At 52.5% G+C, this 13,696-nt stretch overlaps 4 protein-coding genes across 4 annotated transcripts; 2 read left to right on the top strand and 2 right to left on the bottom strand.

Moving 5' to 3' along the window:
• Positions 1-439: 439 nt before the first annotated feature.
• On the top strand, positions 440-2,078 carry Asppvi_008007 (translation initiation factor eIF-2B subunit family protein; the record flags this gene model as incomplete). Its single annotated transcript, XM_043303889.1, has 2 exons — positions 440-561; positions 611-2,078. The coding sequence occupies 2 exons, from the start codon at positions 440-442 to the stop codon at positions 2,076-2,078; spliced, it is 1,590 nt and encodes a 529-aa protein (XP_043159824.1).
• Positions 2,079-2,300: 222 nt separating this feature from the next.
• On the bottom strand, positions 2,301-5,296 carry Asppvi_008006 (putative kinesin family protein (KlpA); the record flags this gene model as incomplete). The annotated part of the gene is made up of 6 exons (XM_043303888.1): positions 2,301-2,477; positions 2,533-4,094; positions 4,145-4,276; positions 4,691-5,041; positions 5,098-5,221; positions 5,279-5,296. The coding sequence occupies 6 exons, from the start codon at positions 5,294-5,296 to the stop codon at positions 2,301-2,303; spliced, it is 2,364 nt and encodes a 787-aa protein (XP_043159823.1).
• A 763-nt stretch (positions 5,297-6,059) lies between these two features.
• On the top strand, positions 6,060-8,352 carry Asppvi_008005 (coronin; the record flags this gene model as incomplete). The annotated part of the gene is made up of 9 exons (XM_043303887.1): positions 6,060-6,093; positions 6,148-6,176; positions 6,240-6,299; positions 6,359-6,501; positions 6,554-6,602; positions 6,661-6,764; positions 6,834-7,295; positions 7,354-8,059; positions 8,110-8,352. 9 exons carry the CDS (start codon positions 6,060-6,062, stop codon positions 8,350-8,352), a joined length of 1,830 nt encoding a protein of 609 aa, XP_043159822.1.
• A 728-nt stretch (positions 8,353-9,080) lies between these two features.
• Positions 9,081-12,415, bottom strand: Asppvi_008004 (uncharacterized protein; the record flags this gene model as incomplete). The annotated part of the gene is made up of 6 exons (XM_043303886.1): positions 9,081-10,206; positions 10,261-11,326; positions 11,385-11,673; positions 11,733-12,124; positions 12,189-12,298; positions 12,372-12,415. 6 exons carry the CDS (start codon positions 12,413-12,415, stop codon positions 9,081-9,083), a joined length of 3,027 nt encoding a protein of 1,008 aa, XP_043159821.1.
• Positions 12,416-13,696: the final 1,281 nt, after the last annotated feature.

Here is a 13,696-nt window from a genome sequence, read left to right as displayed (position 1 = left end):
GATGATGCTATACAAGTGGCTTTGGAAGATTGATATAGTTATACTTGGGGATACTGACGTCACTGCAGTTGCGCGGGCAGGATAACTCAAAATATTGGAAATATAGACAGTTTCACTCTGAACGACTAGCGACAGACCTGATATATGTAAATAGAGCTATCCATCAACCCATCTTTCTTCTTTGCTAGCTACTGGCCAATTGGCCATTTGTGGACAGTGATGTGATCATGACAAAACGGGCTGCATCTCAATGGCTGCCAACTTCGACTCCACCTCCAAGCTCCTCTTTTGACATCAGCGTGTGGCTTTCCACATGGTGCTTCTAGAAAAGTACTGGCACTCTTCCAAGCTTTCTACACTTCTTCCAGAAAGTAGACAAATCTACCTGTCGAGATCTCCCCGGAGATTAGCGGGATCAACGACCCCGCACGCGATCAAAATGACAGACCAAAAGCAGAAAAGAGCTGTCGTCTCGTCGCTCATCTTCTCTTTCCCAGATGACGAGTCCTCCAAGCCCAAGGTAGCTCTGTTTCGCCGCAGCGACAAAGTAAGGACGTATCCGTAAGCCCTACCTCCCCTAGATGAATATAACATTCACTGACCCAGACAGGCATCACCTCGCCCCAATCTCCGGTAGCATCGATCCGACCGACAAAGACCCCCTCACAGCCGCATGGCGCGAGCTCCACGAAGAGACGACCCTCACCCCGGCAAACCTCACCCTCTGGCGCGTCGGGAAACCATTCACCTTCAGCGACTCCACCGTCAACCGCGAATGGACCGTCCACCCCTTCGGCTTCAAACTCAAACCCCCAAGCCAAGGCGGCCAAGGCGAGGCAGCAATCCAGACCGACTGGGAGCACGAAAGCTGGGAATGGCACGATCCGGCCTCCATCGTCGACGATGAGGCCTTCGGCGGCGTGCCGCGCCTCCATGAAACCCTGCGCCGAGTCTTCCCCGAATGCGAGATGAGCGAGCGGGCGGGGGAAGCCCTAGCGTCGGGACTGAAGACGCTGCGCGAGGACCATAAGAGCGGGGCGCACGAGCTGACGAGTATCGCGCTGACAGTATTCCGGGAGGTCGTATCGCAGACGCATGAGATAGACGAGAGGTGGTGGAGGACGGTGCGCATGGCCGCGTGGCATCTGATCAAGAACGGCCGGGAGAGCATGGGCGCCGCGACGCTCAATGCGCTCCTCTCGGTGCTGGTAGCGCTAGACGGGATCCTGAACGACACAACGACAGGCCCCGAGCAGAATCAGAAACGGGACCGGATATTGTCCGCCATCGACTCCCATATCGCAAATCGGAAAACCAACACCACCCGCCTCAAGGACGTATTCACCTCGTACATCCAATCGACCTTTCTGACGACGGAGCCAAAGCGAGACAGAATCACTGTGCTCACCTTATCCGCCAGCTCGACGACTAGGAACAGCATCCTCGACGCCTTCGCCGCGCTAGACATCTCCACGCTCGAACTGCGAATCCTCGAATCTAGACCGCTCTTCGAAGGCGCTACCCTCGCCTCCTCCATCTACTCCCGCTTCCAGTCTGAGTTCCGCTCGAGGCCGGAAAAGAGACTTGATATCAAAATCTACACGGATGCAGCAGCTGCGTTGGCCGCTCAGAACATCGACGTTGTCGTCCTCGGCGCTGACCGCATCTGTTCGTCCAAGGGCGTAAGCAACAAAACAGGGTCATTGCCCGTCGTGCTCAGTGCGAAACATGTCACGCCAAGCGCGAAGATCCTTGTTCTCAGTGAGCTGGAAAAGGTGGTTGGAGACGACGGGATACTGGAAGATAAAGTGGAGGATAACGACCCCGACGAGGTATATAGTGCGTGGCGCAATGAGAGTGTTGAAGGCACACAGGTGCTCGAAGATGGCTCGACCACTTCCAAGGCAGACAGGGACAATTCGGCAACCGTCCTAGTCAAGAATATCTATTTCGAATGGGTTCCGTTGACGTTGGTGGACGCCTTTGTGAGTGACGAAGGGGTTCTCGATGAGACAAGCATCGGAATCAAGTCACAGCAGCTAGGAAAGCTGGCAAGTAAATACTTTGATGACTTATGATTTGACCATATTTTACCAAATCGACGTCGCCTATTGTCCATCAATCCAATAGATTCTTCACTATGTACATCAAATCCAGCACCAAAGCCACAAAGGAAAACGTCACAGAATGGTAATATCTTCAAACAGCTCATGGCAAAGCAACACCAAACACCGGCTGATCAAAGGCCTGCCTGGATCATAAAGGCTGCCTGGACGTAAAGCAAAAACGGAAAGGTATCATTAAATATCACGAACGCGGGTCTGTCGCTTTGCCGTGCCAATATGTGTGTTGTGCACCTTCGTAGCGAATTTGAGACTAGTCAATGTCTCTGCGAGGTGAGCCTGCAATGGGCTGCACATCACGAACATGAGAGTCTTGGAGTTTCCACCCAGTGAAAATTGAAGCAAGTAAGTGAGCTATCAAACCGAGTCAGTAAGCTTAAACATTGACACGAGGGAAAAAAAGACAAACCTTGCTGTTCCGGTAGGGAATGTGTCCACCTTCCTTGCCTTGTCCAAGAGCTGCAATGACATCTCCGAGGCAGCTCAGGCTGCGATTGATGCTCTGTGTCTCCTTCAATCTCTCCCCAGTTGCCTGGCTGTGACTGAGCCGTTCGCTACCAGCCAGATCAACTAGGTTCAAGGTTCCCTCGCTGCGTTCGCCGGTAATGCGGTTTTCACCGAGGAGCTTGAGAATGAAGACAGAGTGTGACCGAGAAGATCTTTCGTTGGCCTTGGTGGCCGCCACAGACCGATTCGCCGCAGCTCGTTTCAGAATAGATTCTACCATCTCCGGCGACTCCAGCCGAACAGTGGTGATGTCGGTGATCATCGTCTTACATCTCTGCATATCGTGGCGGATCTCGTGTTTCTTCTTGTCTAACTCTTCCGCCTTGCCCAGAAGGTCGTTCAAGTTTTCGTTGTACACTTCCACGAAGTTGCCTTCCATGGTGTACCTCCAGCCCTTTTCTTCCAGGCTCTGAGCGGTCTGGTAGATCTGATGTACTGCCCTGGGGATCATGCCATCAAGGGAAGACATAGTATATGTCTTGCCACTGCCCGTTTGCCCATAGCAGAAGATGCAGACGTTGTACCCATCGAGGGCACTCTGTACGAGTTGGCTGATTTCCTCGAACACTTCAGCATTCTGAGTCGAGGGTCCGAAGACGCGATCAAAGGAGAAATTGTTGTTCTTCCGGGTAACGGTGCCGAGAGCGCTTCTTTCTTCTGGACCCAGGAGACAAATCTCTTTGCACTCTTCTGACTGGTCCGGGTACTCGATTTGAGCGTTTTCCGCAACTTCGGACTCGAGAGATGGGCGCACTCGACAGAACACCCGAATGTTGCCTTTGAGCTCTTGCACCTGATTGTGCAGCTTTCTTCTCAACGTTTCCTCCTTCCTCAACTTCTCCTTTGTCGCCTCAGTCTCAGCCAGAGCATCCATCATCTGCTGGTTGAGACGCTCGAAGGACTGAGACTGCTCTTCCCGTCCAGATTCCAGGAATTCTATTCTTGCCTTCAATGCGCGAACCGAGGACTCGAGTGTAACACTGTTGCAGCTTGCCGTGTCCAGGTTTTGCCGCAAATCGTGATTTGTTTTTCGCTCACGCTCCAGGTCTTCTCGAACAGCCTGTAAGTCGTGCTGGAGCTTGGCAATTTCCCTATCCTTTCGCTCTAGGTCAAGGAGAGAACGTTGCGTGTCGAGCGCAGTCTGCGAGGTGATTTGATTGATCTCTTGAAGTCGAACAGCTTTTTCGTCGTTTATTTGCTGCTCGAATTGGCGCCTCAATTCGCGGACTTCGTCTTGGTGCTGGTTGTCTAGAGCCTGCAGCTGCTTCCTGCTCTCTTGTCTGACTGTCTCGATTTCGGCGCGTTGCTGGCGTTCTGCATCGTCCATGGCGATCTCATGGTCTCTTCGAGCGTCCTTCAGGGCTCCCTCGGCAGCGTCTAGTCGGCCCTTTGTGGTCTCGAGTTCCACACGTAATGAGAGGTTTGTGTTGGTCAGTTCCTTTCGTGTTGCCTCCAACTCGCTCACTGTAACAACTGTGAGCACGCTTGCAGCTCGAGTGGGTATCCGCGCTTACCTCTGTTTTTGTACAATTCAACGGTCTCCTTCAGACCGAAACTCTCTTGTCCGGCCTGGCTGACTCGTGAGACAAAGGCATTGAAAAATTCCTCCATTGTCTTTTCGCGCGTAGCATGATCCCACTCGGCACCTGTAGAATAGTTAAATGTCTTGATCGAAGAATCTTTGTGCAGAAATGGTATGATAGGTGGTTTCTTTTTCCTAGGGGGATATTTGGAGGGAGATGCAGGCTTCTCTAACAGCTGTCTCACGGGGGAAGATACGGGGATCTTTGAAGTGGGGGTTTTAATGGGTCCATCCTGCGCGGGGTGCAGAGATTTTGGGTCCAGTATGTCATGGGAGACGGGGTCCTTTTCCGACGGATCCAAAGCAGGACATGGAGATGCCTCGAGTTGGTCAATTCGCAAAGGGGCTTCTTGGATACCAAGGAGCTTCCGCTGCGAGCCAGACCAGTCGCACGACATCTCCCTGTCTTTACTATGCGGCGTAATAGATGCAGGGTGGGAACAAATATCAAATAGGGAAAATAGGGACTGCCGCCTACCCTTTCTCTTTCCCAAAATGCTTGCAGCAAAATCCTCTTCTTCATGGGTATCCAATGACGTTGCGGGCCGAGTGATGGAGTGACCGTTCGGCTTTCGGGGACCAGCAAGCGAGGTGTGCGGTCGTGGCGCATGGGAAGGAGGTCGTGATCCGGGTCCAACAGTGGAGGAAAAATTGGTTCTGGTAGTCCGTGAAGCAGTCGAGGCCGATCGGGTCAGAGTTGATGATGCATAGAAATTAGTTCTAGTATGAACTCGTCCCATACTCGTGCCTGGGCGTGACGGAGGAAGACTCCCTGTTCCAGATCTGCTGGGCTCTGGGGCCTGTGTAGCGCTTCTAGCGCGGGTGGTGTCTGTCACCGTCAGAATGTGAAGTCGCTCTGTCAGATTGCTCTTGTGGTTCACATACGCGATAGACTCGACGTTTTGCTCGCAATTGTGCCAGGTTGGGGCAAACCAGAGCGAGAATTGGTCATCCCCGATGTCATGCCGGCCATGGGGATGCGCGATTTAGTGGTCGGCTTTGGTTGTGCCTGCTCGTCAAAAGAGGTAAGCCTTTTTGATAAAATAAAACCGAAAGGTCGAATTACCATATGCTCGTTCTCCATGATGGTCAATTGCGTATGGAATTTTCACCGTAGACTGTTGGAAATGCCGGTCTATGACATCCGGATGGAAAGAGTGTGCACAAAAAATGAGTGTGTCTCAGAGCTGCAGAGAAGACAAAGAGTCAACAGTGTATCAACTGGCTCTGCGACATGTCAGGAGGTGGAGCTGCGAAGGGAGGAAGATAAATGGACTGCCAGTCGGGACTAAAGTAGGTAGTCTTCTGTTTAGGTGAGCTGAACAGTTTGCGATGATCGAATGTGTTTTGGTTTCTGGAGTGACGGAAAGCGGTAAACAAACTCGGCTGACTCAGCTATCTTTCGGCGGGGATGCACTAGTCCTCTTTGGGACACGGCGTGTCAGGCCCTCTTGTTCTTTCATTCGGTATGCCTCCTTCACGATAATAATAGAAAGGCCAAATCGTTGTAAATGAGCCCTTGACTTGTCCATTTGACTTCGTACTTTGATCTCTGCCTCCTTTGCAGTTGTCTCTACGAGTACGAATCCTTTTACGAGTTTACGGCAATACTTCGTTGGTGCTCCTTTCTTTACCACCTGCCCACTACGCAGTGGGCACCCACTTCTCTCCCTTGTCTGGACTAACTAACGGCGGCTGGACTCTTGTGCGCAGACCCGACAGCTTTCCCCATCCCCCCCGTGATACAGTTACATACTCGGTCTCCCTTTTTCTCCCTCCACTGCACCTTGTGCCATTGATTGCATTATATTTACTTTCATTGTATTGTCCTTCTATAAGCCGGTGCCATGTCTGGTCGCTTTGTTCGTTCATCCAAATACCGTGAGCTTGACCGATCCCTTCCCCTCAGGCTGCCCGCAATCTGACAGGTGTCAGGACACGTCTTCGGACGACCGACGAGAAAGGTATTTACAATGAGAAACTTCTGATTAATCGCACGTTCTGGCAACGACTCACTCAATGCGCAGGATCAATGCTATGATAACCTTCGCGTGTCGAAAAATGCTTGGGATACCAACCTTGTCAAGGTCCGCCTCCGCCGGCATCCCGATTACCACCCCTGAAGACAGTCTAACCCCCAATCTAGGTCAACCCTCGTTACCTCTCCGTGAATTGGGAAGCTGGTGGTGGTGGTGCATTTGCTGTCATTCCTCTTGAAGAGCGAGGCAAGCTACCCGAGAGAATACCTTTGTTCAGGGGTCATACCGCAGTCGTTCTGGACACCGACTGGTGAGCATCGTCACCTACTGTTAATTTCGCGCGGAGAACCAACACATCCCAGGAACCCGTTCAATGATGATTTGATTGCCTCTGGTTCTGACGACGGCAAGGTGAGTTGTTCATAATTCTATGCTTCCAGTGCACTAACTCATATTGGCTCTGTTCTAGGTCTTGCTTTGGCGAGTTCCCGAAGGCTTCACTCTCCGGCCGGACGTCGAACCTGACGAAGTACAAGACATTGCGCCCGTTGGAAAGCTGAGCGGTCACCCGAAGTTTGTCCTCTCCAATCCTCTCGAACTCTGATCCGTCACTGGTCATGTTGGTCCTAATTTCTGTCGCAGGAAGATTGGGCACGTGCTCTTCAACCCCGCCGCAGAAAACATCCTCGCGACTGCCTCTGGCGACTTCACTGTTAAGATTTGGGATATCGAAGCCGGTGCCTCTAAATTGACGTTGAACTTGGGAGATATTGTTCAATCTCAAGCGTGGAGCGCTAATGGTTCCCTGCTGGTCACCACCTCGCGAGACAAGAAGCTGCGGATCTGGGATGTTCGCCAGGAGCGACCCGCTCACGAAACCCAGGGACACTCGGGTGCGAAGAACAGTCGTGTTGTATGGCTGGGCGAGCGCGATCGCATTGCGACTACCGGTTTCTCCAAGATGAGCGATCGCCAGCTGGCGCTTTGGGATATTCGTGCCCCTCGCGAACCCATCAACGGCTTCAAGACTCTTGACTCGATCTCTGGTGTGTGCATGCCGTTCTGGGACGACGGTACTCAGTGTCTGTACCTGGCTGGTAGAGGGTGAGTTGTGATTTCTTCACGGTGTTCAGCTGCGATGGTCTGTACTGATCACTACTAGCGACGGCAACATTCGCTACTTTGAATTGGAAAATGACAAGTTCGAATTCCTTGCTGAATACAAGTCCGGCGATCCCCAGCGTGGTATTGCTTTCATGCCCAAGCGAGGTGTGAACGCCCACGAGAATGAGGTCACCCGCGCCTTCAAGACTGTCAACGACAGCTACATCGAACCAATCTCTTTCATCGTCCCTCGCCGGTCAGAAAATTTCCAAGACGATATCTACCCCCCTACTATCGGTCTGAAGCCCGCTATGGGCCCTTCGGAATGGTTCGCTGGAAAGGAAGCCATCCCTCCCAAGATTTCTATGGCCAGCCTTTACGAAGGCGAGGGTCTGAAGGAGGTCACAGGTGTACAAGAGAAGCCTACTGCTACCACGAGTGCTCCTGAACCCAAGGCTGAGGCTGAACCCAAGCCTGCCGAACCTGTCGCTGCAAAGAAGGCCGCTGAACCCGTCTCGACACCCACACCCGTCGTCAAGCCGGAGGTGTCCATGAAGGAGCAAGGTGCTTCAATGGCCGCCATGGTGAACAAGTTTGCCGACAAGGAAGATGATGCCGAGCCAATGGATGATGATTCCAGCTTTGAGGAAATCCCCAAGCCAACCGAGCGTTCTGCTCGTTCCGCGGATAACGCCTCGCCCTCGATAAAGACCAGCCCATTGCAACAGAAGGAAGAGGCCAAGTCGCAGGCCAGTCCTGCTCCGGTAAGTTTCTTTCCTCTAAATCCTCCGCGGCGAAGAACTAATCAAAACAGGCCTCTCCCGTCGCCGCCGAACGAAGCATCCCTACCGCGTCTACTCCTACCACCACAACACCCCCTGCGTCTGCAGGCTCGACTCTTCAGTCCGGCGCCACTGTTGCCGCCGACGCCGTCCAGCGCGAGGTCTTAGCCATCAAGGACCTGCTTGCGGAGCAAACCAAGGTCATTTCATCGCAGGCGGAGCAGATCCAGAACCTGACTGCGGAGATCGAATCTCTCAAGGCCAAGCTGGGCTAGCCGATGTCTTTTCCGTGATAGCCTCTGCCATGTAGTGTATTCTAACTTGTGTGCGTCGGGGACGTTTCGCAACCTAAAAGAATCCGTCGTCTTCGTTTGTCCATAACCATAGTCGGTGTCTTATATTCTCGGGGGCTTATAGCATGTTGCAATGTCAATACCACTTCATATCGAGTTTACTCTCCTTTTTGTTTTGAATCACTGCGGCATGCGCGGTAGTTAGAGGTTGATGGCCATATGATAGTAACTCTACGTTGTAACGCCTTGACGATGACACCTTCCAAGCATAGTCAATCAGACTCGAGAAGTTTTTATCCGAAGATACAAGCTCGTCATTTCGCAGCGGCCATTAGTCTAGAGACCTTTCCCATCGCCAAGCCTGCATTGGAAGAGCCTATTAGGTGCAGCGGCTCAACTGGACCTCCAGCCGTGGTAAGCCATGGGCTTGCTTAACAATTCATGAATGGTCACTATCTTATTTGACAACTGTGCTCCCATCAGAAGGCATAAGGACATTACTCCTACTTTGGGTTACTGCTGTCATCTTAGAATCACAGTCCGAGTGATGGTACTTCCATTTAGTACTATGCAACTATATGTACATGTAAATCGGGTGGGTACTGTGCGATACAAGCAGAATGAGAACTGCGGTGAAGCGCTTCATAGACTGCCTGGCATGCGCTCTCTATCTAACTAGTAGCGAGGACGAGATCTCGAATGTCTTGAGATCACGCCCACCGACTAGCTTCTCGCTCTCGTTCCACACGCGCAGCACGTGCCGAATCCGGCTCCTCATCCTCGTACTTGTAGCTGAGCCGACGGCCGCCGGCCAGGACGCGCTCCTGCCGGTTATCGCGCCGGCGACTGGATTTGCTCTCTGTATTCATTGCTTCCCGCCGCTGCTGCTCCTTGAGCATTCGTTCGCGGTTGCGGGCCTCACGCTCCAGCGTATGTGGATCCTTCTCGGGCTCGGAGTTCTTGGCTGGTGCTTTCTCTCTGGCGCTGTCTTTGTCCCTGTCGCCGCCGTCCTCGCGGTCTCGCTTGATGCGTCGGGAATGGTGGCGAGAGGAATAGTCACTGTCAGCGGGGGACTGGGTTCGGTCGCGGCGAGAGCGTTTCCGATCCCTGTCTCGTTCGCGGTCTCGGTCGCGGTGGCGATCGCGATCTTTTTCGCGTTCACGGTATCGATCGCGATCCCGGTCGCGATCTCGGTCGCGGTTACGCTCTCTTTCTCTTTCTCTGTCACGATCGCGATCACGATCTCTGTCACGATCACGGTCGCGATCCCGCCGTCTGGCGTCTCTGTCTCTGTCCCTGTCTCGGTCACGTTCTTCTTCGCGGCGACTGGAGCGGTCCTTCCGCGAGACGGACGCTCTGCTCTCCGAGCGGGAGGTGGGCTCCTCTAGAATGCGCTGAAGGCGATCGACGTCATGCGAATCTCCGTTGCGGCTATGACTCCGGCTTCGGCTGCGACTACGGCGATGGGATCGATGGGACCGACGTGCATTTCTGCCGTCCCGTTCCTTGTCCCGTCGGTGAGACGATCGTTTAGAATCAATAGACGGAGAACGAGAGCGGCGGTCATCCTCGGCCGTAGATGGCCCGTCATACTTGTCTTCTCGACGGGGTCTTCTGGGCGCATCACGTCTACGCCCGCGATCGTCGGCGTCCTTATCCGCCGTTGGTGAGCGCTGACGGACGGAGCGACGGCCATCCACCTCGGAGGGACCGGGAGATCGGGAGCGACTCTTCGGTCTGGAGGAAGACCTGGCTCTAGATTTTGACCTTGACCTTGATCTCGATTTCGACCTGGTCCCGTTCCGTACGTCTTCGTGGGGCGTTGTTGGGGTTGCACTACATCGATATGTCAGGTTACAATGCAGACTGACGTGCCGCTGTACGACTTACCTCTGTTCGCTTCTTAGTGACGCACCTGAAGGTCGTCCCTGAGCAAAATAATTCCGTTGTCTCAGAACACTGGTATTGGGGAGACCCTCACGCATTGCTCTGGGAGCGGCGGGGGCTCCTTCGACTCCCTGACCCCGCGGTTCCTGCTGCATGTTTGGCCCACCCATAAAGGGAGCGCCCCCAAAACCACCCCCACGACCTCCTGAGAATTGTCCGCGCATATAGCCTCGTCCAAAGCCCATTCCCATGTGGCCAGGCATGCCCATCGAAGCATTGGGCATCATTTGAAAATGGTTGGACCGATCAAGACTGTCGATAGTAGGGATCACTCGCAATTGGGGTTCTTCTTGCCCAGTATTCCCATCGGCAGCGGGTCTATCTGCAGATATAGGCTCTGCTGCAGTATCCCCAGAAGCTTCCTGGGACGAAGCTGCCTCCTTTGACGGCTCCTGGTCAGGGTTCGCTTGTCCATCGCCAGATGCAATCTGTGTCTCGTCGGCCTGTCTTTCCGTGGCGCTGGGATCGTCCTGCGATATTCCAGCGGGCCCACCTTCCTGGGACTGGCCTGTCGTGTCTTGATCAACGTCAGATGAATTAGGGGTTTGGAACGCTGCGTAGTTAGCATTATGGGGGTAATTAGCCTGCATATGCCCAGCAAAGCCGCCACGACCACGGCCGCCAGGAACAAACCCACGGCCGCGGCCTCGGAAATTGCCTCTGCCATAACCGGGGCCATAGTACCCGTTCTGATAATCTTGGTTAGGGAACTGTTGTTGCTGCATTTGAGCATGAACTCCGTTGGGTTGAGACATATTATAACCGCCAAATCCAGAAGGACCCCCATACTGCGGGCCCATACCATTTGCGAAAGCATTTGGATTGAATTTATCTTGGCCTCCATTCCACATATTGTTCTGAGAGCCGTCCCATCCCCCATACATCCCTTGACTAGCGTCGAAATTCATTCCCATATTCATGCCACTGTTCATGCCATTCATGCTCATCCCGTAGCCTCCAAGCATACCCTGATTCGCGGCCATTGGGTCCATTCCCATACCAGACATTGCTGGAGCCATCATGTTAGTGGCTGAATGTTTTTAAGAGACAGATGAGGAGGAACATACCCATTGGGTTGGGGAAGTTGAACATGCCGTTAGCCATGAACTGGGCCATTGGATTGAAATCGCCGCTGGCGTTGTTCCACGCCATATTTGGAAAGGCGCCCGGTCCCATGTTGAATCCCATGGCATTGGGAAACATCGGTGTCGGGCCTTGGGCCTGAGTCATTCCTTCGTCGTCTGCGGGTTGGGAGAGCTGAGGCTCTTCCGTCCCACTTACTTCGGCAGGTTTGTTTTCCTCTGTAGCCTCATCTACCTGACCTGCCTCGACCGGGCCATTTTCAGCTTGCTCATTCTATTTCAAGACGAATTAGTCATCGCCAAATTTAGGGAAGTAAGCAATTAACAACGTACTTCACCAGAAGGCTTGGGTACTGCTGCTTGATTTATATCTGCCACATTCTCAGCAACGGTGTCCGACGGCTCTGCACCGGTCACAAAAGTGGATGACTCGTCCCCTGCGACTTCACTGCTGTGAAGTTTGCCCTCCGGTATCTCTGCCACCGTGTTGCTTGCAGGGGTTTCGGACACGGCAGGTGTCTCCGACTGAGCCGGAGTCACATCTGCAGGCGTCACTCCATTCGAGATCGCAGGCGTAGCAGATTGCCGCTCCTTTTCGCGTTTCTTCTCTTCTGTGCGAAGGAAGGCTTTGAGGGTCGTCCGTAAAGCTTTGTTTGGCTTGCATAGGTCGGAGGAAATGGGAGTATGTGCGCACACGGGGCAAGTTTCGGGAAGCGATATCTGGCCTAGAGATCGGGCGGTCAAAAGACGTAAAGGGTAAGATATTTTGGAGGACTGGCAGGTGCATACAGTTTTCACATATGGCCTGATCGCAGCAAGGCAAGCGGAACGCATTAACGGCAAGTTTGTTGCAAATAGCGCATCTCAGCTTGAATGGAATTTCATCCTGAGTGAGGGAGCTGATGGGACGAAATCGGCGCATTAGTATAGGAACATGGCCTAAAGACCTCGACTACCACAACATGCACTCACCTTGCGATGTCCATCAAGCCCGCAGGCTGGTCCGCCACAGCCATTGAGAGTGCTCAAAGCCAGTCGGGGATAATAATGAAGGTGAAGAATCGCGCAGCACGTGGGCTTACGACCGGCAAACAGAGGCCAAAATGGCAGTATCAGAAATCACACCTGGGTCCACCATCAAGATGAGGTAGTATCCATCCCAACGGCTCCGGAAGCCAATATAGAAACCGTTGCCTAGTAGAGCAATCTATCTGTTGACCAAGTTTGGTTGGAAGTGAACTTGAGGTGGTTGGCATGGAGAAACAAAAATCCGGCCATCTTTTTTTTTTATTCCTTTTTTTTCCCCCCTTCATGTCCCACTTCGGCTCCCCGCCCAGGCACTGATAGAGACTTTATCTGCACTTGCTTTACGGAATAGGGATAGATACAACTTGCCAATATTGAACAATTAATAACATGAACTTGCATATCAACACTGACCATTCCTGCAATTTAAAACTTTGGTTGCACGCTACTACTGCGCTGGCCTTGTCTAACTGGCTTCAATATCACTATGACTCAAAGGGCTACAGAAGGTAGGAACATCGTTGGATAACGCTGTTCTGCCCGCTAGGCTACCAGCAACAGCACCAACGACGCGCCATCAGATTAGATCAAGTAATTTTCACCTTCATCGACACGGAGATACGTTCGGACAAGATCAGCGGCGATACCGCTTGGTTTCTGCTCGCTGAATCTCGTCTTTCCTGCGTCTTGGGAGCTCTTTTATCATCATCGGCAGTCGTGGTATAAGTTGTTAGCAAGATTTAAAAAAATCTTGTTGTTTTAAAAACATGCACAGGCGATTACGCTGGGACATGGGGGAGCATTGAAAACATCCAAAAAAGGGTAAACCATGGTATTCTCCTATAACGCTGTTGTTGGATCAGTAGTTGCATCATCGACAGTGACTCGAAGGACAAAATCACGCGCTGAGACCAAGCCCAGCATAGGAGGCCCAATCAGCGCGCTGTCCGTCCGAGACGCCTTTATGGGCGAAGTGGCGATGAGAGGTTGGTGCAAGGACTCGATGGCAATCAGAATGAATAGAGAATAGACCATAAAGCAGTCAGTCACCGGAAGTGAAATCAGAACAAAACAAAACAAAACAAAAAAAAACAACAGTGATGCATGAAGATCAGGGGGGGAATGGTTGATGCAGAAAGAAATGTTCGAGAAGCCTTGGTAGTGAGTTACGGGTTGGTTTAGGCTGTCGATGACGGACAGGGAATTGGATCACCATGGATGCACAAATCACAAAAAGAGAGGAAAAAACCTAAGGCATTCCACAATTTTAG

Source organism: Aspergillus pseudoviridinutans (assembly GCF_018340605.1).
Source record: "Aspergillus pseudoviridinutans IFM 55266 DNA, scaffold_5, whole genome shotgun sequence".
Lineage (NCBI taxonomy): Eukaryota > Fungi > Ascomycota > Eurotiomycetes > Eurotiales > Aspergillaceae > Aspergillus > Aspergillus pseudoviridinutans.
Note: the sequence above shows the minus strand (reverse complement) of the source record. Positions and strands in the feature narration are given on the sequence as shown.